Source organism: Mus caroli, unplaced genomic scaffold (genome assembly GCF_978045245.1).
Source record: "Mus caroli unplaced genomic scaffold, Mus_caroli_1 scaffold_18, whole genome shotgun sequence".
In the NCBI taxonomy this organism is placed as follows: domain Eukaryota; kingdom Metazoa; phylum Chordata; class Mammalia; order Rodentia; family Muridae; genus Mus; species Mus caroli.
The window spans coordinates 62,802,987-62,828,235 of NW_028227273.1; the positions used below are offsets into that span (position 1 = coordinate 62,802,987).

At 47.2% G+C, this 25,249-nt stretch overlaps 1 protein-coding gene across 1 annotated transcript in view; it reads right to left on the minus strand.

Annotated features, from left to right (window-relative positions):
• Positions 1-11,224, minus strand: part of Abcg1 (ATP binding cassette subfamily G member 1) — a 60,128-nt gene extending 48,904 nt beyond the window's left edge. Inside the window, exons 1-2 of the mRNA XM_021185953.2 lie at positions 11,062-11,224; positions 4,581-4,824 (exon numbers count right to left, since the gene is read on the minus strand). Coding sequence (XP_021041612.1) covers positions 4,581-4,824; positions 11,062-11,103 — 286 coding nt within the window. The 5' untranslated portion in view covers positions 11,104-11,224. The remainder of the gene's footprint in view (positions 1-4,580; positions 4,825-11,061) is intronic.
• Positions 11,225-25,249: the final 14,025 nt, after the last annotated feature.

A 25,249-nucleotide genomic window follows, 5' to 3' on the forward strand; every position in this document is an offset into this window, starting at 1 on the left:
CCTTGGGGTGTGCTGTTCCCTCCCGAGACTGGCTCCTCTCACAATTATGTTCCCTACCAGGAATCTATTACATGATCTAGTTTTTCCTCCAAAGACATCATTAATCATCAGATGAAAACTTAAGCACAATTGAAAATACGTGTTTGGTTAAGTACCACTGTCAGTGCTTAGGAGTCTGTCAAACTCCCAGATGTCAGAGAGACAGAATGGCCTCACCTAAAGCTATGGATACTGTCCCTGCCGGAATCCCTTTCCTCCCAGCAAGGAGGAAAGCAGGCCTCACTCTGCCAGCTTTCTTCAACATGACAGTGTATTGATAGTGCTATTGTCTAAGGTAGGCCCAGTATAGTAGCGCCACATTCTAGGGGAAATCCAGGAAGAAACTAGTTTCCATGGGGGGGGGGGGGGGGCGTGTCTACAGAGTGGTCCAGCATCTATCTAGGTAATGGAAGAGAACATCTGGGCACTCCCTCTAGCTTTGACTTTGGGCAAATTGCCTCTGCTCTTGGACTCCTGTCACCTCTACCAATCTATAAGTCTGACAGGCTAGATGCTCCCAGAGCTCCTCCCTCCAGCAGTCCTCCCTCCAGCAGTCCTCCCTCCAGCAGTCCTCCCTCCAGCAGTCCTCCCTCCAGCAGTCCTCCCTCCAGCAGTCCTCCCTCCAGCAGTCCTCCCTCCAGCAGTCCTCCCTCCAGCAGTCCTCCCTCCAGCAGTCCTCCCTCCAGCAGTGCTATGGCAGCCAACCCAGGAGCTAACAGTCAGTCAGCTCAGCACATTCAGGGTGAATCTTAAAAGCCAACAACCAATCAACTTGATAAACAGACAGCAAAACTAATCAGGTAGCGGCATATGAGAAGTGGCTTCTACCCTGAAGGTCACCTTGGAGCTACATGGAGAGGATGGCAGATCCCAAATAACCCCTGTGAAGAAATGGCAAGAGGAGCTGGGAGATGACCTCCACAGCTCTAGTTACTGTTGGAGCCCGTGAGGGTCACTATCCATATGAGGGCAAAAGAGCAAAAGGTCCCACATGGTGGGGCGGGGACAAAGGAAGCAGAACTTTCAGACATTCAGGAGCAGAGGCAAGGAGTGGGGCCATGTGGGGAAAGAAAGGACAAGGAAGCCAGAGGTGTGCAGAACATGGCAGCCAGTCTGCTGCCTGGTCCTGGGGAAAATGCACACTTTATTGATTGCCTGCTTACTGAGTATGGTTCCAAGTTGAGAAAATTGAACCCCTAGGTTCAGAGTCATCAGGACATGGCACTGATGCTAGGAAGGAGGTTACAAGAGTGTCCGCAGCTCTAGCCGGGCAGTGGTAGCGAATGCCTTTAATCCCAGCACTTCGGGGGCAGAGGCAAGTGGATTTCTGAGTTTGCGGCCAGCCTGGTCTACAGAGTGAGTTCCAGGACAGCCAGGGCTACACAGAGAAACCCTGTCTCGGAAAAACCCAAGAAACAAAAACAAAAGAGTGTCCGAAGCTCATGTCATTTGTAGCTGATGAGACAAATGACTAGGTTTTTTCCTAGAGGTGGCCTGCAGGCTAAAGGACTATTTCCCAAGGCCCCCGAGCCCCCAGAAGAGCCTTCCTTGTTTCCCTGCTGGCTGCATGAAGATGGCCCACAGGGCTCAGAACTGGACAAGGCCTGGCCTCAGTGTTGGGCTTCACGGAGTTAGCAGTCACCACTGTGGTCTCAGGCAGGAGGATGAACCCGCCCTCTAACCATACTTTGCTTTAGTTTCCCTCCTATTCAGTGAGGAAGAGGTGGGTACTTCTTTCCGATATTAAGTTCAGACCTACTTGAAAAAGCATCTCTATTCTGATGTAGGTCTAGCTGCCAGGGAAGGCAAGGAACACAGAGGAGAGGGTACCTCAGAGATGCCACTGCAGAGGAAGGAAAGCAAAGCTGGGGAAGGCATCAGACAGCAAGCCACGGCCAGCTGGTGGAGGAGCCGACACGACACACCAGACTGAGCATATCTGTCATCCCTCTGACTCATGGGCAAGTCCCGTGGGGCTCATGTGCAACTCCTCCCATGCCTGAACCTACAGAGGTTACTACAGGGCAAACAGCCACCTGGCTGAGCATCCTCGAAGGTGCTGAGAAGGTGCTGTCCAGTTGTGTCTCAGCCTGTTAGGAATCCATGGCTGACTCTGGTGGCAAACATGACCTGTTTACGCTCAGAGAGCACGAGGCAGATACAGCCCCTGAAGGGTCCCCCCTCCTGGGCCCAGATTTATGTCCAGGGTTTCAACTCAAGATGCTGCCAGGGTGTGACAGTTCATCTTCAGTGACAGTTTGATGGATCCAGAATGGCCATGGAGACAGGTATCTGGCTGCTTCGGTGAGGGGTAATTACCTAGATTAGATTAAGTGAGCTGGGAAGGCTCACCCTAAATGTGGGCAGCACCATCCCCTGGGCTGGGGTCCTGAACTCAATAGCAAGGGGAACTGAGCACCAGCATCTGTCGCTCTTTGCTTCCTGAATGTGGGAGCCACTGTCCAGCTAACTTCTCCTGAGACATGACTTTTCTGTCATGGTGGGCCATACCCTGGACCTGAGAGTCAAAACAAACCCTTTCTCCCTTAAGTCTGGTGTTTTGTTGCAGTAAATAAGATACGCAACCAACACACAAAGATTCAAACATCTGAACCCCTACATAGCCAGCCATCTTCATCTACAGCCTGAATTTTCAAACCCCACCACGACACCGCCAAGACCACATATAACACTCACGCGGGGATTGCCGTGTGCTTCACGGGTCTGCTGCGGTTCATCTACACTAACAGACGAGCCCCTCTGGGTACATTTTTCCTGTAAAATCTGAATATTCCTACCTTTCGATTCCAATGGGCTTCACAGCCTGGACCCATGGCTGAGCCTGGCTCAGTTTCTTAACAAAACAGGCTGGCATGTGGAAACGGGAGTGTCGGATAACAGTGCCCTACAATCAGCCCTGAGAGGGAACAGGGCCTGTTCTTGGTTGTGCAAACCCAGACATAATCGTTTAACAACCACAGAGCTCAAAGGTCCTGGGGACTGGCTTCTCAAGTTTCCAAAATTTTGTTTGCCACTAAGACCAGATTGCCCCTGCCAAGGAGCTCACCGGCTTAGCTTTGAGAGGCAGAAAAACAAAATGGGGGTTGGGGGTGGGGAGGAGATGACAAATTTAAAAAGAGGCTAGCTTTTTAAAAAGAAAAAAGAAAGGTTGTATCAATATTTAAGTTTAAAAAAAAATCAATCTTTCGGTGGCACCAGAGTCACCTCGGATGTCCCAAGTTCCCTTTGGGTTTCCAATTAGCTATGCAGTGATTCAGTAGATACCATGGACCGTCTGGTCTCTTCCCTGACTACCCTACTTCTATAAGCAGCAGACAAGGCTGGAAAACAAGAACCAATCAGAAAGGCACTCAAATCTCAGCAAACATTGCGTAAGGGAGGTGGGCAACTCAGGAGGGTGGCCAAGCAACCGGGACATCTGCATATGTCAAGGGTCCTTCATCCTACGGTGCTTCAGGGGCCTCCTCTGCTCCATCTCCCCATTTTAGTGGACAGAGCTCATTTTATGACCATTTGCTTTTTTTTCTATAGGCCGCCAGCACTACACATTGAAGAGTCCTTCCAAGATCTCAAAAACAAGCTTGTTCTCAGAAAGGCTATGCCAGACTCTGGAATGCTCTTGAACAACTGAGACCTAGAAGGCAACACACTCTTTCCCTGAATGACCGGAAAACTAGTCTACCTTGAAAAAGGACCATCAACTGAGTGTTCATTAGGGGAGGACCCGCATGCTAGGAACAAGCTAACCCTGATGCCTGTGACTCTGTGAAACTCTTTATCTAGTCCCTATTATTAGGAATCGAAGATACGCAAAACTTTCATTTTAGTCAGGCAGTGGTGGCGCATGCCTTTAATCCTAGCACTTGGGAGGCAGAGGCAGGCAGATTTCTGAGTTCGAGGCCAGCCTGGTCTACAGAGTGAGTTCCAGGACAGCCAGGGCTACACAGAGAAACCCTATCTCAAAAAAAAAAAAAAAAACAAAAAGAAAGAAAAGAAAAGAAAAGAAACCCTCTCATTTTTCTGAGCACTGACTAGAATTTTTCCATGTGACTAGAGGTGTCAAATCACAATCAGAATATAGATCCATGAGAAAAACAATGCATAAAATTATATTCGGTATGTATCTCCTAAGTTGTCCAAGAAGCAGATGGATATCACAGCTTCATTCAGGTGCTGCCCCCAAGGTAGCTCATTACGAATATGTACGCCCCTATTGCCCAAATCCAAACTATATATGCAGTTAGAAGATTTTTCAACAGGGCACACTCAACCTGTACCAACACCACCGAAGTTTAGAACCTCTGTGAACTCTGAGACTTGTCTAATCGAACCTGTGTATTTCACAGGAAAGAAGCCAGCTGTGGATCGGCGAAATAAAATTAGCCAAGGTCAGCCTGCATCGGAAGAGAATAACCTCACAACTTTCCAAACTGCAGACCAAGACTCTCCCCAAACAACCTGTGGCTTCCTTCACGGGCTCCCCGCACCCCAGCCACCGAGCTGGGGGCTTCACTTCCTACCTTTCTTCTTCCACCAGGGCCCCTCGGGTACAGAGTAGGAGAGGTCCTTGAATTCGATGTTCACGGCTGCCCTCCGCGGCAGGGAGGAAAAGCGCTGGGCCTCTGTGAAGTTGTTGTCCACCTTCTTCAGGTGCCCATTGAGCAGGTCTGTCTCAACCTCATCCACGTTGCTGGACACGACCTCATCCACTGACACGCACACGGACTTGGGCTCCGTCATTGCGGCAGAGTAGCTGCTGGCATTCTAGAAGGGGCAGAGCAGAGGCAGTGAGGCACGTCGGGTGCTCTGGAAAGAAGGAACTATCAAGAGACTTGCCGCTGGGCTCAAGGTCATCGTCAATTATCCATAGAGGTACTTCCTAGACCTTTCTAGAATACCCTTGGCCAGAGGAACTCTCCCCCCGCCCCCCTGCCCACCCCCACCCCCTGTAACCATCACTTTTGCTTCTAGTAAAAAGGCACTTCAGACAAGACACCAAACACATTGACTGTCTTCCTTTAGGATCATAAAATCTAATCATAAAACTTCAAGAAGTGTCTTGCTTTCCTCTCTAAAGAAGAGATGGACCACTGTAGAGACTCACATCTTTCTGGTCTAGCCATAAAAACCTCAGGGAAGACGAATGGGGCTTATTTAGAATGAGCTGTTGTCATGTGTTCCTGTGTGCTCAGCCCCTGACATGTCTGAGACAGTGTTCTTAGAACAGTGGCTTGTGGGGCCTGACATATCTTACTGTTGCATTTTCTAGATCCCCTGTAACTCCACTCTCCTAACAACACCGGAGGACCAGAGTAGTTTATTTTCTCTGTTATTCAGGCAGGGAAACTGAGGCACAGGGAAACTGAGGCACTGGCAACTTAAGGAACCTGCGCCAAGTGCCACAATTAGGGGTGGAAATAGGAATAAGATCTAAACTTGAGCCATTAAGACACAGGGAGGTGCTTTTCTGTGTTACAAAGGCATACGTAGCTAGTATGGAGCTCACTATATTATCCACAGAGCCCCATAGCTTTTAAGCCTTTTTCATGCATGCAGCGGGTAGGCCAAGACCCAGGAGTATTTATGCAAAGCAAGGGGTTTGCTTTTCTAATGGCTTGGCAACCCTGACTTGATCAATAAGGTTCAGGAAACCTCCAACCGAGCCTTAAGGGGCACAAGTTGTACTAGTGTTTCTAGCTGTCTCCTGAAGCCTAGGGAGAACATCCAAAAGCATGGGCCATCTGCAGGCTCCTCTAGGCTACTGATAATGTATGGAAGAGAGCCCACCCCTCACCAGTTCTGGTCCCCAAGGCCACTGATCTGGTATGGCACAGTGATGTCCTCTCTTCTAAAAAGAATACACATGCTGTTCTTCTATGGTTTGTTCAGTAACTTTCTTAATATCGCTTATTATTTATTATATATTATTATTAAATAATATAGAAGAGAATAAAACTATAGCAGTCTGTCCATAAAAAGCATCCTAAAGGGTTGTGGAGGTGACTCAAAGTCAGTAGGATGCATCCCTAGCATGCACCAACCCTGGGTTTGCTCCTGAACACTGTGCTAACCCACTCTGCTGATGTACACCTATAGCTCCAGAAGCTTGAGAAGTGGAGGAAGGAAGACTAGAAGTTCAAATCCATCCTCCACTACTTAGTGAACTTGAGGCCAGCTTGGCTATACAAGATCCTACCCTATGAGCCCAGCAAGACAAGTCTCTTACCCGCCTACCCACTGAGAGCACACAACTGAACCATGGAAGAGCTGACGTTATTGCCACCGAGGTATTTGATGGGTTCAGAGCCTACTGGTAAGCTTTGGGGTTTGAATACTTAACAATGAATATAGAGTCTCTTAGAGATGGAAAATGGAGCTTTAGGCTTAAGAAAAAGACGCACAAGCCACAGATTCACACCCGCCCTCGTGAGCATATCCTGAGCCTCACAGACACTCTTACTGACTGACTGAAAGTAAAGGATGCAGAGGCAATTCTTGATCTCCAGCTTAGGACACTAGGCATGAAGCATGGATGCTCTTTTCAGTGCCAACAAAGCGGGTTCATAGGTGCTCCAAATGATGTCTGTGCTCAAGACTTTGAGACCCACGGAGCCTAGTGGAGAGCACCTGAGGCTGGCTTCTGTATCCACACATCAGGTGCCTTCCATGATGGGCCTCCTGAAGGGGTGGGTCACTCTGTCACACCTCTGTAGGAATGCACCTATGCAATTTAGAAAGCACCCAGAACGCACAGGGGCATTCCCTCGACCCATCCACGGTCCTTTGTGGCTATAACTGCTGTGGTAGCAGGTTCATAACCACAAGGGCTGTGGAGGAAGGAGCCAGGGAAGCGCCAGGTACTGGCTTTAGGGGCAGGCTGTCCTGTGGAGAGGCAATCAGATGAGGCCAGGTCACTCCCACCTCACCTTGCCTCTGTAAGTTTGGAAGTACTCCTGGCTTGGTGCCAACCCTAACAGAGGTGGGCAGCCCTTCTCCATCACGGTTCCCAGAACTCTGGAAATCAAGAAGGGATTGCCTCCTTCTCTGTTGAAACCCACAGGAGTAAGAGGCCTCATAGCCATCACCCATCCACCCCCTAACTGTGGCAGATATCAGACAGCTATCAGGCCTGCATCCCGATCTTTTCTCCCAGACCTATCTATGCGCATGTTCATTCCCTTAACAGACTGAACACTAGAAAACACCAGTCTGCTAGCCAGACACAGACATGGCCTGTGACCCTAGCCAGCTCAAATTCAAAACTGAGCCCAGGGAAGAGAGCAGCTGTCCCTGCAGGATTAGGCAAAGGCTGTGGGGGGTGGGGGGTGGGGGGTTATTGGAGGGTGGGGGCCCAGGACAAAGTCTGTCTGCAGAAATAGCCCAGGCTGAGATTAACAAGATGAGATGAGGGCAGGGCTTTGTGTACCATGCTCCCTGCAGAGGGCCTCTGTGAACAGTGAATCTGGAATATAGAAACCGAGACCTACAGTTATCATGTGGGCAAAAGAGGACAGGAAACAGGGTACTTGGCACAGATGAGACTAGAGAGGCAAACTCCATAAAGAGAGTTTGAAGATTGCTAGGGACCCAGAAAGGGAACCCACGCCCAGAGCTCCAGGCTCAGAAGGCGGTGGTATCAGTCACCCGCAGAACTAGAGACAGAGGAGCTTAATCAGCAGGTGGTAACTGAGTTGGAGCCCATTCTGCCAGCCAGTAGACCAAGCTGAGTGATTAGAACTGGGGAGGGAGGGCGGAAGAAGCTAGAGTTAGCTACTTAGGATGTGAAGCGTTCAAAAGCAAGACCACGTGCCTGCCCATGCTAGGCAAGAGACTGTAAACACTGACTAAGACCCAGCACGCTTAGTATACTCCAGCCTGCAGCCCCTGCTCTTAGCATTTGCACGGTACCAGTGGTGGAAGGGAGGTTACCTACTCCAGTCCGAAAGCAGCAAGGTGGCCGCTCTGGCTCAGGACACCCAGCTCCCTGAGGCGTCCTGAGCTGGCCTCCTTCCACCCAGCCATTTGACTGTTGCTTAGTTCACTGGACACAGCAGAGGTGTTCTTTAGAACTGAAATGCACAGGAAACAGGAACTTATGCAGCCTCCTTCAGCAAAGAGGGCAGCCCCACCCTTCCTCCACCGGTGTCCAGTGGCCTCACCCAATTAATAAAATCATGAAAACCTTTGTGATGAGACAGTGGCCTGTCACTCCAAAATAGACCAGCTCTCTGGAAACACAGCCTCTGATGCGAGCTGCTAGCTAGCAATGTAGGTTACAGCGAGCTCTGCCTCAGCCTCCTGAACTCATTAAAAATAAAACAAATACCTATCGGCTCCTGGTTTCCCCCCTCAACTGGTCCATTTCCCTACCTTCCTGTCTGGACACTGTGCCCTCTCCTTAAGGAATGTGTTTTTAAGGACTGAACAGACGGTAAAGGCAGGAAGTCCGTTCCTGGGAACTTTGTACAGAGGGGACCCTGGGGGGGGGGGGGCTGTTCAAGAGATTGCTCTCTTGGCAAAGTGTCCAGTAAGTTCCTCACAAATGCTGGGAAGCTAGAGACACCAGAGTAGTGGGGGAAGTTCACACACAACCAGCAAGCCTCACCTAGGCTTGGAAGACCCCTTTACTGAGATAGATACATTCTGACACAGAACTTCTCTCTGCACACTGGGGCAGGGGTCATCCAGTTTCTCTGTGCTTCCTCACGACCAACTAGGATATTCACCGAGACGGTATCCTAGGACATCCTGGGTGCATCCAAGGAAAACAGGCTAACCCATAATCAGAGCAATTTCCCACAGGAAAAGTGTCCCAATGTCACACTCTGAGCTAAGCTTAAAGGGCAGGTTACAATTGAGTGACCGCTCACAATGCCACAAAGGGCTGACCATCCCATGGAAGGACATGCCCACCATGTGTGTCTTTGCCACCTCAGAGAACCTAGTACTCCTAGATGCTCTGGCCCCCCTCCAGGGTGCTCCTCCAGACTTAGAGCTCACACAGACAACATCATCAGGACCCTAAAGCAGGAGACTCTTAAAAAGCAAATCCTGAGGTCTTGTTATAACCAAGATAGAACATTTTAAAAGTTAACTTCATCTTTGTTTTGTGTCTATAGCACCCGATATTCCTAGTGGCTTTCACTTCCTATTCCCAAACAGGTCCCAACCAGGCTGACCCTGATTGGCTTCGAAGAGCAGACAAGATCTGTGGACCCAAGGTGGTATAACCACAGACAGATAGACGTTTAAAACTTCAAACAAAGGTGCCAGGTTTCCAGGAAGAAACGTCTTTTCAAATATATCAATAGGTTTCCCGAAAAATAAAAGATAAACCCTAGCCATTATGAGATCAGTAACTTCATAGCAGGGGTCTAGGTTGTATCAAACCATAATATTATAAATCGTATGGAAACCTATATCCTACAGCAGTTTGGTTCATTTATCTACATGTTCAAACCAGTTCTGTGCAGAGAGAACCCATCAAACTTCCTCTCTTTGCAAAGATTGTCAATTATCATAATTTTCTGTTGCTAGTAATAATCTTCACATTGATAGATACGTGCACAAGGGCCAATTTTTCAGTGTTAACCAAGCCTCCAGGTAGAGTCAACTAGATAAAGGTGCATACTCGAATACTCAAGGAGAAGCGATTCCTGTTTTCATTGACTCTGGCAAGTCTGAAATGGAGCACAGTCCAAGGATGGGGAGCAGGTTAGAAGGGTCTTCCTTCCCGCCTCACCCCACCCCCTGCTAACCACCACCATCACCACAGTGCATCTTTGCTCCATTCTATCGGTTTACACAAAATCATTACATAATGAGTCGGCGGGCAGGGCTCGAGTTCTACAGTAACCTGTTTGGAATCACAGGATGCGGTTGTCAGAGCAGAGCATGCGCACAAAGCCGAGTGCTTTTTTTTTTTTTTTTTTTTCCTCTAGAGCGCAAAGCAAGAGGTAACTGTCGGTCAAATCCTGGGGAGCCTTGCTGACTTCAAATACAGGATGCTAAAAATGAAATAAAGGGGAGGGACTGTGAGATGTGGGCTTCTAGCGTATTGGGAAGGAACAGGCAGGCTAGTAACAGAGCAAGGAAGCAAAGAAAGGCACGATTCGGGTGGGAAAACGGAGGGCTTGCTGTTTGTACTCCACCACAGTCTGAAGTCAGCCTAAGAGGTTATTAACCGCAATGTCCGCTTGTTAGACAGAGCCGGTAGGGCCAAGGGTGAGACCAGACAGATGGTGGGTTGGTTTTTGTTGTTATATGTTGGCTTTCTCCTGGAGCATTGAGTGACCGTGCAAGAGGAGACGCTTGCACACCTCTGAGGAAACAATACTTGTCTAGCAATTCTGTAGCACCCAGGTCTTGTCCTAACACTGGTATCTGGGGGGAGGGGGGCGTGTAAATGCCCACACCCTGCCCTCACCCTGGCAGGGATCTGGGCTCGTCCTCCTCTGTCTCCCCTGGGACTCCGCTGCCTCCTCCAAGAGTAGCTGTCTCTGGGGAGCGCAGGAGAGCAGGCTCCGTTTTGTGGGGCGCAGTTTCTCTTTTTGCCCCCCACCACTGTGCCCAGCACTCCAGAGGGTGGCGCAAGAAGTCCCCCGCCGCCTGCCCGCTCCACAGAGCTCCTCAGAGAGATCCGACCCTCCCTTCCCTTGGGCTGAGCCTGCAGTCCCTCCCCAGTGCGCTTCCACATCTCCATCCCCTCACCCAGGAGACGGACAAGTCAAGGCCATCTACTTGTCCACTTGTGGGGTTGCTCGCTACCCGCGCCCCACTCCACCTTCTGGATGCCCTAAGCCAGTACAGGAGCATCTCAAAGCTCCAGGTGGCCAGGGCGGAGGCGAGCAGCGCCGGGCACCTCTCCAGAGCACCCCAGGTCAGCGCCCGGAGGATGCGCTCACAGGCTGGCTGGTGTGAGGACCAGCCAGCCTGGCTTTGAGCTTCCTGTTTCCTTAGAAGATAAAAGCCAGCCCCGAGTGCGAAGGATGTGCGACTCACCATGGCGGTGCCGACCGAGAAAGCGGCCATCAGACAGGCCATGCCCCGGGGGCGGCGGCGGCAGCGGCAGTGGAGACGAGGCTGCGGGCGGCGGGGACGAGGTTGCAGGAACGAGGCTGCGCTTGCTCCTGCTCCTCCGCGGCGCTCTGCGCGGGTTCCGACTGCGCCCCGGCCCCGCCCCTGCCCATGATTGGGCCGGGCGGAGGGGGCGGGGCGCCGACAGGTGCGCGTGCTCTTGTTTTGCTCCTGTTGCGGAGCGGCTGGAGGATGCTCTGGACCCGGAGCTGTCTGCTAGGCCTCTCCCAACCGCCTGGGCCTGGGAAGCCCACTACAGGATCCCTGCAGAAGCTGGGGCCAGCTCAACCCTAGACGAGCCAGTGGGGGCGCCCTACAAACCACGGGGTCCATGTTTAGGAAACCTCCCGAGATAACTTGAGATCAAAGGGATAGGGAAAAAGGCAGGTGGCTCCTTTGTTCTGCCCTTGTTATGCATGCCTTCCAGGTAGAAGCCCCAGGGACAAACGTAGAAGACAGCCCCAGGGTTTTTCCCTTAGCGCTAGTGTGGGGTGACCCTAAATTGAGGCAGTATGGGTGTTCATACTGATAGCACCTAGGTCTCCATCAGCACCACTCCATCCCCAAATAAGCCACAGGGGTGTTTCCAGTGTCTTACACAGCCACATTCTTGTACCCTACTGAAACCCCTGTGATTTGTAAATGGGCCATTATGTGGTAACCGTGGTGAAATCTTTAATCCCAACCTCAGATCCTAAACTAAGTCTTCTGTTGAAACTATTCTCTGTCACCCCCAGCACAGTAGAGCCACCTGCTCCAACACTTGGATGTGCTGGGGTGCTTTCTGCTCTCCTAGAAGGGGGCAGGCAAGTGGTTGTCACACCCTCAGATCCTTGACCTCGGCTAAGCTTCTCCCTAGAAAGGAAAGTAGGTGTGGCTGCGTTTGGAGGGAAGAGGGTGGGCTTCCATACTGGAGGGACCGATGGCCCTATCTGGTATCAAGAAGGCTGACAAAGCCAGGGCATTCTAGAAAAAGGCTAAGAGTACAAACCTCCCAGGGAGTGAGAAAGGTTTCTGGGGCCTGGGCTACTGTCTGCCCTGGTGCCCAACCACTGCTGTAAAGCAGCAAGAATGGACAAGGGGAGACACTGAATAATGTGACCAGGACACAGGCCATGGTATCAGCATGCCTGGTTTTGCAGATATCTACCCTCTGTCTGCTCTCCCTACTTCCAGGATTTTCTTCTGGCATTTCTCTCTTTCTCAAGCCCCTTCGGCTCAATCCCACCCCCATCCCCTCCCCCATTTCCACGCCCCCTTTGATTCACATTCCTTTGATGAACCTGTAATTCAAAAGTAGGACAATGAGCTTCCAGCCCCCAGCAGCCTCCATGCAGCCTGTCTACTGGAGCTTCAGATGGGAGGCAGGGCTTTCTGGGCTCCTGAGAATGCACAGGGCTCAGACAGAGACAGCCATGTGTGGGGTTCTCATTGGTGTGGCTCGGGCCACTGAAAGAGTTCCCACTCATATATGTGACCATGGGGTAGTACTCCCCCTGGCCACAATGGACCCCACAAGTGATGGGTGCTTCCTACCCACAAACAAGTATCTATTTCCATTGTTTACTCCTGGCATCCCCTTCATGCCTGAGCAGGAAATGAGAGAGTGGCAGAGTTGGACAGACTTGTGCCGTAAGTGACAGAAAGCCAGTTTTGACTGGCCAAGTACACTGTTTTCTGCAGTGAGTAGGCTCTGAACATTCTGTAGTGAGTGGGTTCTGAACACTGGTTTCATGTGCAACAGGGCCAAGGATAAGTACACACACACACATACACACACACACACACACACACACTTTGATTTCTCAGTACTCTGCCTTCATATGGTAGTTTCTCTCAGGGACTGTTACCTTCTAAGCTGGCTAGTCTTGTGTCAATTTGACACACAAACTAGAGTCATCTAAAAAGAGGGGACCTTAACTGAGAAAATGCCTCCATAAAATCTGGCTATAAGGCATTTTCTTAATTAGTGATTGATGGGGAGGGCCCAGCCCATTATGAGTGTTTCCACCCCTGGGCTGGTGGTCCTGGGTTCTATAAGAAAGCAGGGGAAGCAAGCCAGTAAGCAGCACCCTCCATGGCCTCTACATCAGCTCTTACCTCCAGGTTCCTGCCACCTTTGAGTTCCTTTGGTGATGAACAGCCATTTAGAAGTGTAAGCTGAATTAACCCTTTCCTCTCCAACTAGCTTTTTGGCCATGGTGTTTTGTTGCAGCAAGAGAAACCCCAAGTAAGACTATCGCTCTTCTATCCTATCAACTGCACCCAGTCAATGGTGCCTAGTCCTGATGGTTCCTCCCAGGCTGAGTCACATGGAAGGAAAAATCAAGAAGCTGAGTCCTGAGGCACTACAAAGGGAGCTACAGCCCACTTGCGGAGACCTTCTAACCACAAGTACCAGGCCAGTCAATGTGAAGCAGACACAACTCAGCATTGTCCAGGCCAGACACAACCCCAGTGGGAATTTCTGCCAAGACACGACCATACATAGATGGACCTAGTTGGCCTTGAGGACTTTTGGAAGGAAAGCCACTTCCTGTTTCAGCAAGGAGACTTTCCATTAATACTGTCATCCTTGATACCTTCGGGAGCCTGGTTTCCAGACTCTTATCCAATGCCAAAACCTCATATCTCTTGCAAGGATTCAAGCTTTGCTTATAACGTACCCATCCCCTCCCGTATACCCTGAACAGTCTCTGACTTACTTCTACCATGTTACAATCATTTCTAATAAGATGCAGGCATCATTTCAATGGCAGTAGCACTTAGAGGAAGGTTTCTTAAGCTGTGGGTCCATAGTCCAACTAGAACTGCCCTATAGAATGTGTGGGTCATGGAAACGTTGGCAATAATTCATTAGAAATCAATCATGTAATGAACCCAAGGATTTTCTGTCAACACTCACATTACAGCTCTGATCCTTAATATGCAACACACACTTTGCACCACAAAGGTCATCATACTAACAACATGTTCCTTCAGATTTCCAAATACTGTATGTTAAATGTTTATTGTACATACAAAGGTGTGGGCTGTCATGGTATACAAGTCGGCTCAGTCAGTCAACAGGTTCTCCAGCACAAGAGTGAGGATTAAAAAGAAAAAAAGACAATTAGACAACGTTGTAGTGTGACCCCAGTCAATTCTGAGACTAAAGGCAAATTTAATTTTCCCAATCCACTTTTTATACCATTTTAATTACATGCAGGTATTAAGGGCGAACAGTACAATGAGGAACTAAAAAGACAATAAAAGCAAGGAACAAGCAAGACAATAAACACAAAGCCCCACGATCACTCCAGTGATAGCTGTTTCTAAGGATGATCAAGATATCTGAGCCTACTTCTTTGTTCTACCCTAAAACCAGATTCTTACTTCCTTGTCCTTAGCCAATATCAGGTCCCTGCCTGAACTTACTTCTTTGTCATGGCCAATGTCAGACTCTTGCCTGAAACCCATTTCCTTGTCAGGGGTAAAGTCAGACTCCTGCCAAGTGGCACCCCAAAAAGGCTCTCCACATCCTCCCACCCCCACCCTCCACCCCCCCACCCCCCACCCCCGCTTCTAATTTAATAAACAAGGCTGAGCCTATCTTAGGTTGTTCTAACAAGAATGCCTTCCTTACCCGTATTTAAGACATGTGCAGTTTGTTTGTATTATATGAACAAACAGGGCCTTTTAGTGTTTGTTATTAACAAACATGGCCTTTCAGTGCATGCCTGTCTTAGGCTAGTAAGGCCATGTGCAGAATCTTACCTGCCCTTGGCTTGCCAGCCTGTTAAATTAATAACTCTGTCTGAGAGTTTGTTTTTTAGTTTCAAGCCATGTACTAAACATGTTGATGTTGTTAAAAGCAAGCTTTAACATGGTGGGCAGGAATAAAAGTATTCCCAGGACAAGAAGGGCTAGCATGATCAAGCTATATATGTCATTTTTGAAGCTTGACCAAGATGGATATACTGACTTTAGGCCATGAATAATACTACCAGCAATATCAGCAGTATCAAAGCTTAGCAGAGCAGCATTCTTTAAATTCATAATCTCTGTGTGCAAAGCTAAAACATCCAGAGAGGTCTTGGAATTATGCCAAATACCCTGCAAGTGTCTTTGAACCCTTTCCCAGCTATAGTGACTATCGTTGTAAACCTTAGGAGTAACACAATCCACTGGCATCTGGCATGACACTCGAGATGGCTCCTTACTTTCGGGCTCTGAACCTGCTCTCCGATCATTTGAATTGTATTATAAAGAACTTCAATCCGTTGTTCCAAATGCCTATCTAAATCCTCCTGAATACTCAGAGCATTAGTAACATTTTTTTTGCTAAATGGTTAACAAAAGTAGCTGTCTTAACTTCTTGTGTCAAAGCAATTGAAGCAGTGGTACTAGCTATTAACTTAATTAAAGGTGCTATACCAGCAATAATGAAGCCCACTATCCTCTTGCTTCTACTTAAAGCCTGACACAATTCTTCCAGTACCTGCAAGCTTTTCTAGAACACCAAGGTCCTGTAATACTCACAGGCAACACAACAAAAGCTGGTTGATAAACCACCGTAACAAACATGCCAGGTTCCAATACATTAACACAATAGGAAAGAGTACAATCAATACAACTTAAATTGAATACTGTAGAACAAAAGTAATTTTAACATGACCAATTAATAAAAGTCCTAACACATGTACTAAGATTTTTTTTGAAATCCAGACCCTGTCCCAATTTTATCTATTGCTAACATAGCATTATAAAGAACTGCAGCTAACTTCCAAATATGTCTCTAAATATGTCCAGAACCAGCCTTCCAAGTGAAGTCTGTTATTTCCAATATTGGATTGATTCATAGACCAGCCCATGGTTGAGTCAGAATAGCTGGTCACATTCAAGGGAAGAGAAGAGTCATCATAACTCCTCTTTTTGATTAAGCTTTTGAAGGCAGTTTCCACAGTGTCCATGTTCTCTGTCCCACAAGGTCTGAAAGCTTGAAGCAAGGCAGCTTGTCCAATCTGGGAAATAGGCAAGCACAGGTGGGTCAGGAACAAATGTCCAACACAGCTTTCCTGTCACCATTGTCAGGACACTCAGCAAGCTCACAGGTCAGCATCATTCTTTGTCCCAGCATTAGCATGTCTCACCAATCACTCTGGCAGCGAGCATGCTCCTTCACCATCCTGAGGGGGAAAAAAACACAAACATGCCCTCTTCCCCATATTAAATACCTGATTAGGACCATGCCATGTGCCAGTATGTGGCTCCTTCCATTTCACCTAGGCATAAGTATGCCTGGTTGTAGGGTGGCATAGACACTCAGAGAGTTCTTTGGCATTCAAATTTTAAAATTTTTTAAATAAAAAGAACATGATTTAAATAAATTTGTGATGTACGGGGATATAACTCCCCCTTTTTTATTTTATGAGATAATTCCACCATACCTGTTTCTCAATGCTTTGTGTTTAGAGATTATAAGGGATTTCAGTAATATGGGTAATGTTTAATTGTTGACAGAAACTCTCAAATGCTCGGCTGCAATAGCCAGTTCCATTATCTGTTTTAATCTGACTGGGAACAGCAAGTATAGAAAAACAACGTAGACAATGAATAACTACATTTTTAGTTGCTTCTCCTGTTAAAACAGTTGCAACTACAAAGCCTGAAAAGGTGTCAATAGTCACATGTATATATTTTAAATTTCCAAAATCAGAAATATGAGTAACATCCATTTGCCATAATTGAATAGGTATAAGTTCTCGAGGACTAGCACCGTTATGTGGCACAGGTAGAAACTGAGGACTTTCAGGGCAAGTCTTTACAATTTGACATGCACAGTCTCTAGAAATACCAAATTGTTGTCTCAAGCTATTACTATTTTGATGATGTAAAGAATGAGATTGTTTGGCCAATCATTCTCGTGTAAGGCCTACAATCTTCCTGGTGTACAAATCTGCTGTGGCATTGCCTTCACTAAGGGGTCCTGGCAATCCAGTATGAGCTTTTAAATGACCTACAAAATAAGGAACTGTATGTTCTTTAAAATTGAGTTGTATTTGCATAAATAACTATAAAATTTGAGAATTGGCAGTATCTAAAAAAAAAAAAGGGAACAATCTCAAGTAATTGTAAACCATGAGCTATATATTGGCTACCAGTGTACAGATTAAAAGTTTGATTTTTCAGCATTTCAAAAACGGCAGCTACAGCACGGAGTTCAAGTATTTGTGCTGAAGCAGAGGGAAACTCAAGAGAATGAACATGTGGTCCAATCACATATGCTGCCTTCCTATTAAGTGAGCCATCTGTAAATACAGTAAGCACATTTTCTATGGGCATACAAAAGCATTGCATAGAGGCAAATTTAACACCTTGTCTTTTAGATAATGATTACCAATTTTGTCTAATAAATTTGCACATGCAATAGGCCAATTATCAGTATTTTGCAATAACCAATTTAATTACTGTTTGGAATAAGGGATAGATATTTCATCAGATTCTTTCCCAAAATATTTCCATGATTCTATCCTACAATTCTGTATTAATACAGGAACAGTTTCTTTCTTTTTTTTTTTTTTAGAATTAATTTTTTTATTAGGTATTTTCCTCATTTACATTTCCAATGCTATCCAAAAAGTCCCCAATACACTCCCCCCGCCACTCCCCTTACCCACCCACTCCCACTTTTTGGCCCTGGCGTTCCCCTGTACTGGGGCATATAAAGTTTGCAAGTCCAATGGGTCTCTCTTTCCAGTGATGGCCGACTAGGCCATCTTTTGATACATATGCAGCTAGAGACAAGAGCTCCGGGGTACTGGTTAGTTCATAATGTTGTTCCACCTATAGGGTTGCAGATCCCTTTAGCTCCTTGGGTACTTTCTCTAGCTTCTCCATTGGGGGCCCTGTGATCCATCCAATAGCTGACTGTGAGCATCCACTTCTGTGTTTGCTAGGCCCCAGCAAGGAACGGTTTCATAATAAGGTGATAAAACTTTCTTTGGAGATGAAGAAAGATGAATTCACATTAATGGTCCCTTTTGCTAAAGGTGAGGTCTTAGCCAATTAATATATCCTTTCTAATCTGGGAGGGGGGACGGTTAAATTAGCTTCTACCACTATATCCAATAAAGCTTGTGTAAAAGGGGCAGCGGGCCCATACTGGCCACAGTTGTTTTTTAACTTTTATTACTCTAGCTATCATCTTAATTACAAATATGGGCGTAAACCGGGTGTGGTGGCGCACGCCTTTAATCCCAGCACTCGGGAGGCAGAGGCAGGCAGATTTCTGAGTTCGAGGCCAGCCTGGTCTACAAAGTGAGTTCCAGGACAGCCAGGGCTATACAGAGAAACCCTGTCCTGAAAAACCAAAAAAAAAAAAAAACCAAAAAACCAAAAAACCAAAAAAACAAAAAAAACAAAAAAACAAATATGGGCGTGTTAAAATCCTGAACTTGCGATCAAACTGCAAACTGCAGCCAATGAAACACTGGCAGTTTAGCCATAATGTTTAAGTTTCTCTTGTAACACCAGAGCACAACCACAATTTGGGGAAGCAAAACCTAATTTTAACAGTGTAAACAATCCATTCTCCATAAAAATCAACACCCAAAGCATTACTTTCATGTTACAAAGTTTTAAAGTATCTCCCTACATTTTTTTTTGGGGGGGGGGGGTTGTTTGTTTGTTTGTTTGTTTTGAGACAAGCCTGCCTGCCTGCCTGCCTGCCTGCCTTCCTTCCTTCCTTCCTTCCTTCCTTCCTTCCTTCCTTCCTTCCTTCCTTCCTTCCTTTTTTTTGTTTTGTTTTTTGTTTTCGAGACAGGGTTTCTCTGTGTAGATCTGGCTGTCCTGGAACTCACTCTGTAGACCAGGCTGGCCTCGAACTCAGAAATCCATCTGCCTCTGCCTCCCAAATGCTGGGATTACAGGCGTGTGCCACCACTGCCCGGCTTATCTCCCTACTTTTGAACTACAGTTAGGGAGTCTGGGTCATTCTGAGTCGGCGGCCCAGAGCACGCCAGAACTTTGGAAAGCAAAACTCAACCTCCAACAATCCATTCTCTCCAAAATTCACCAAGAGAATCACCTCCATGCGACAAAGTTTGGCTGCCCATTCCTGCACAGGAACGCAAGATGGTGCAGCCTCCAATACCTCAAAGAGACAGACATTGCCCTAAATCCTATCTTTTGTGCTCGCTTAAATCCTATCTTTTAAGTTTGGTTTCTATGATAAGAATTACATAGAATGTTACCCAATTTAGATGTATCTTTAAAGACCTGTTTTCTTGGGTTAGCTCATGCCACAAGTTGTAGTTCTAAATTAGTCCAACCTAGAGTTACCAGTTTTTAGCTAACTTTCTGTTACCAATGTTACAAATTTTTAATCATACCAATAACTTATAAGCCAATAATCTATAACCAAGACGTGCAGAACATTTTCATACTTTTAAAACCAGTCAGAATCAAAAAGGAAATGGCTGCATACATACATTTACTTATTTAAACCAGACAAAATTCTTCTAACTGTAATTTCAAGAGAGGAGCACCTTGTCACCTGCTGAACCCAATAATCACAGTCACAGAGATTATTCTAGGAAAAACAGCCTTCAGTTCACTTACCATAGAAGTTGAGAAGCTGCTGGACCCTTTAAGAGCAGCTTTTGCACACAATCAGCTCCTAGCAGGGCTTCTCCAGCCATGCTAGACTCCTAACTACAGGTGCAGGGCTCCAAAGGCCAATTGAGACTGTTTTATTTATTTAATTATTTCTCTCTCTCTCTCTCTCTCTCTCTCTCTCTCTCTCTCTCTCTCTTAGTTTCTAACAGTTTTTTCTTTTGAACACGAAACACAGAACAATCAATCAAACCACAAAATGAAAACACAGACTTAATATAAACGGTTTTGACGAACATGGGTGGATTGACATGCCAAGGACAGACAATAGACAGAGAGGGAAGAGAATTAGATGTCCTGAAGGGACCCAGATATTGTACCTAAGAGACCCAGAACCAAGCATTCCTCCAGTAGGAGCCAGAAAGGAGGCAGGACATCTCCTGACCTCCTCCTGTCCCTAGGAGAGCTCTGAAACTGCTTATGTTCTTTCACCAAAGCATCCCCAGACAGTCAGAGAGGACTGCTTTTTTCAAACCCATTCTCTCATGTCTTGGGTGTAAACTATCGCTAGTCTGGGTCCAAAGACTAAAGCACCTATGAGAATTACCTTCACTTCTCTAGATTTTCACATAGCTCTAAACACATACACAAACACGTACACAAACACATACACAAACACATACACAAAACACATTTTACCTTTACCTTGTCCTTCTACAAGGTTTATTCACTGCTGGCTCAAATCTTGTTTACTTTCCTTTGCACATGCTTCAAGTTCCCTTGGTGTCCATCACTGTACCCAGCTTACTGGAGCCCAACATTGGGGCGCCATCTGACCAAGCCTACTCAGTCAGTCAACAGGTTTTCCAGCGTGGGAGTGAAGATTAAAAAGAAAAAAGACAGTCAGACAACATTGTAGCATGACCCCAGTCAATTCTGAGACTGAAGACAAATTTAATTTTCCCAATCCACTTTTTATACCATTTTAATTACATGCAGATATTAAGGGCGAGCAGTACAATGAGGAACAAGCAAGACAGTTAAACACACAGCCCCATGATCACTCCGGTGATAGCAGTTTCTAAGGATGATCAAGATATCTAAGCCTACTTCTTTGTTCTCCCTAAAACCAGATTCTTACTTCCTTGTCCTTGGCCAATGTCAGGTCTCTGCCTGAACTTACTTCTTTGTCATGGCCTAATGTCATGTCAGATTCCTACCTGAAACCCATTTCCTTGTCCTTGTCCAATGTCAGACTCCTGCCAAGCAGCACCTCAAAAAGGTTCTCTACACCATGGAAATGTAATGGTTTAATTGTTGGAAAATAACATCTCTTAATATTTTTCTGCCATGGTTCCTTAGCAGGTGTGATGGTTACGTTCATCAGCTTGACATAAACCTAGAATCACTTGGGAAGAGCGTTTCTATGAGGAATTGTCTAGATCAGGCTGTCTGAAGGGGACTATCTTGATTACACTAGTTGATATGGGAAAACCTAGCCCACTGTGGGAGGTGCCATTCCCTAAGTTTGGGTCCTGAACTAATAGGGATAGAGAAAGCCAGCCAAGTACTAAAAGCACCCATGTATTATGCATTCATTTCTCTCTGCTTCTGACCGTGGATGTGCTGGGGCTAGCTGATTTCAGTTCCTGCTGCCTTGGCTTTTCTGCTATGAAAAACTGAAACCTGGAATTGTGAACTGAAACAGACCCTTTTCGAGTTGTGTTTTGTTTTTATAACAGTGGGAATTGAACTGGGTTTCATGCACATTAGATGAAGAGTTCTACCATTCAGATAGATGTAATTATTATTATTATTATTTTTGCTGGAGCATTTTGCCACATAGGTATCAAATCCATACACCTCGGGACTGAATTAAGTTAGAGATACCTATATGTCTGATGTAGATGCATGTTGATCCAAGGTTACTTGAATCTACAGATGCAGAACACATAGAAGCAGAGCTGAGTATAGATGCCTCCAGTAGCAAGGCAACCCTGTATCTGCCTCCTTCTCATCCTTATTGCTTTCAGTCACAAGGCTACCAGAGGACCCAGTGAGGCAACCAAGCTATGAACCATCTATCCAGGCCACTGTGCCTTTGTCCAATCTCCACATCCCCAGCTCTCCAACAAAGCTTTGCAGGACAAGCCTCTTGTCCCTCCCTCGCTGGATGTAGGTCGGTTCCTTAAGATCCTCTGTGAAATGCTAGGTCTACTGTGGAATGTTATTTGGTGTGGGCTGACCAAGACAGAGTGGTTAGGACAGTCCATTCTCAAATCTAGATGCTCTGTTCTGTTAGCATGGCCAATCTGAGTTGATGGTGTGGGAACCTGAAGCAGCCTGGAGGCCTTGAGTGACATCCAGCCAGCCAGAGCCAGGTCATGGTCAAAATCTGCCACTCTGACGTTCCTCTATGGCACACGTGTTGTGCTGAGTTTTCACAAGCTGAGTGCAGGCTTCACATATATGTCTAATAAACATGTCCCTATATCTCATACCATCTCTGTGCCTGGGCTCCATGGCGACCGTCCCTGTGTGATAACGCACATGTAGTAACCACAAGCTAACACCTGTCTCCATGGCCGGGCTGTCCTGCAGCAAACCTCTGACTTGATACCCATGGGGCTCATAAGTCAATGGACCCTCTGCCATTTGACTGCAGTCACTGCCATTCTCATGGACTCCCACTGGTTCTGTGTGTGCCTTCTACTCAAGATCTAGCCCTAAGGCATATACAGTTTCTCCATGATAGACAAGTAGCTGCTGAGTGTGCTAAGAGGTGGTGGGGAAAGAGGCCCTGAGGACCTAGTCTCTGAATTGAGAACTCTATAGTCAGTATATGGTGTAGACACATCCATTCAAGACAGGCACCCAGGATTCTCCATGAGCCTGTGGCTTCCCTGATGAGCATCTGCCCGTAGTTGGACAAACATGGTGCTGGCTCAACCTCTTAGACTATCTCTTTCCTGGAAAGTCCCAGCAACAGGGCCAGTGTGCCTCCAGAAGAGTCCTCAAGGACAACCATTGTACCAATTCTCCTGTCGCTCCTCAGCCAGCCAAAGAGAACTCAGATGAGCTATCTCCCATGACTCCAGCCTTCTTTGCGGCTGAGTGATGTGACTTTCAACACTGACCTGGAGTTGGCTTTGTCGGGGGCAGGGCATGCCGCTCTGGATGGACCGTGTTCTTCTAGTTGGCTGTAGAGCTATGTCAGTATCAGCAGCTCTCTCTGACTAAGATTCTGCCTTGGGCTTAGCAGATCCAGATGTTCTGGGTGCCAGAGATGATCTCAGAACTTGGGACACGGGTAGACCAGAAGAATCCCATTCTCAGGGGACAGGAAGGTTTTGGAAGCCAAATATATAGCTCTGACTCCTTCCAGGAACCCAGTACTCTGGGGGGCATCACAGTGTAGGGTGGGGACTGTCCTGTATGTAGTTTTAGCCAGAGGCAAGCTGAGGATGTGGGTTGCTCATCGTTGGCATTCCCAAGTCTACCCTCTAGGTATCCATCCTGGGGATTCAGTCTCTGGAGCCATCTCCTGTAAGCTGCCTCACCCTGGGAAGCAGTCTTGTAATTTTTTTTAAAGATTTATTTATTCATTTAATGTATAGGAGTACACTGTTGCTATCTTCAGACACACCAGAAGAGGGTGTCAGATCTCATTGCAGATGGTTGTGAGCCACCATGTGGTTGCTGGGATTTGAACTCAGGACCTCTGGAAGAGCAATCAGTGCTTTTAACCGCTGAGCCATCTCTCCAGCCCTTTTGTAATCTATAAATGCATAGCATCCTTTGGGTCAGCTCTATTCCTCAACCTCCCTGGAAGTCAGCCTCAGAATGCAGGTGTGTTCACCCACAGCCAGTGGGACAGTGCCAGCCTGGGCTACAGTGTGCGCAAATAAAGCTGGTACCCAGAATCTCTCTGGTTCCTTCACTCAAGTGGTTACTCTCCCACCAGTTTAAACTCTGGTAGTCAGTGTGATTATGTGGCTGCCAGTGAAGACACATACCTGTTGCTGCAGACCCGTGCCTTTCAGTGTTGACACACCTCTCACTGCAGACACACTTTTGCCAGTGTGGACACTGTCCATCCATGTAGACACACACCTTTGGGCATGTGTGGGTGTGGATACATGCTGGACAGCACAGACAGGTCTCTGTCCTGCTAAGGTGTGCTGGGGATATTTCTTCATTTGACTCCTCTTCCTATTTTGAAGGAAAACACAAAACTAAAGAAAGCTGGTCACTATGGGCCCCAACGATGCTGTTCACTGCCCATGGCAGTATTAGGCATGGCTGATTAGAAGGCTTCCTTTCTTCTCCAAAGCTATAAGTCTGGGCAGAGGGTTGGTCATGGGAGATGTATTTGCATGCAGGACTGCAAATCTCTGGCCGCCCTTTGCTCCCACTTCCTACCACACCTCGCAAATATTCAACAGAGTCTCACTGTCCCCCTGGCCACAGCTAGACAGCCAGGTCAGGGATGGGAGCTGTGGAGAATGTAAAGACACATGGGAAGAGTCTGGAAGGGAAGACGGAAAGGTGAGATTTACTAGCAATACCCTGAGGGAATGAGAAAATACACATATCTACTTTTCAGAGAGAGGCCACGTGAAGAAATGTCCCCAGCACACAATGAAACACATAGGGACCAGTCCATGCTGGCCAGCATCTATCCACACTCATGCATGCCCAAAAGTGTGTGTCTACATGGATGGGCAGTGTCCACACTGGCAGAAGCATGTCTGTTTGAAGTGTGTCAACACTGAGAGGCACGGGTCCACACCAACAGGTATGCGTCTACACTGGCATGAGGTGTCTACACTGACAGCCACGTATCCATCCTGACTAGCAGTGCTATGCATTCACAGACTACAAGAATGCTGTGTTTATGTCTGGATATGAAATGCACACTGCTAAGAGCTTGTTTCTATTCTTCTTAGCCCGCAACATGGAAGGGCAGGTAAGGAACAACAGGACAGATATGCCAGAGACAGGCAGACCCTGGAAACTTCCTGGAAACCACCTTCCCACTCATAATTAGTGTTAGCATTCTGTCTAAACCCCACCACACAGTTACCTGGCAACAACCAGGTATGTTCCTACCCATGGTTACCTGGCAACAGCCAGGTAGGCCTGGCCCACTATAAAAGGGGCTGCTTGTCCCCTCCTTCCTCTCTTACTCTTGCTTCTCGCTTGCTTCTTTCTTGCCCTCTTGGGCTCTTCCCTTCCCCCCTCTCTCCACATGCTCATGGCCAGCCTCTACTTCTCTACTCTCTCCCTCTCTCTGCCTTTCTCTGCCTCTACTATCCTCTTAAGTCCCTTCCCCATGCCCTGAATAAACTCTATTCTGTACTGTACCTATTCTGTACTGTATTCTATTCTGTCTTGTGGCTGGTCGCTCAGGGGGAAGGGATGCCTCCACATGGGCCTGTTGAGGCACCCATTCCCCCATACTTCACCACATCCATATCTCTTTATCTTTTTATAAACATATCAATTAGAACTTCCT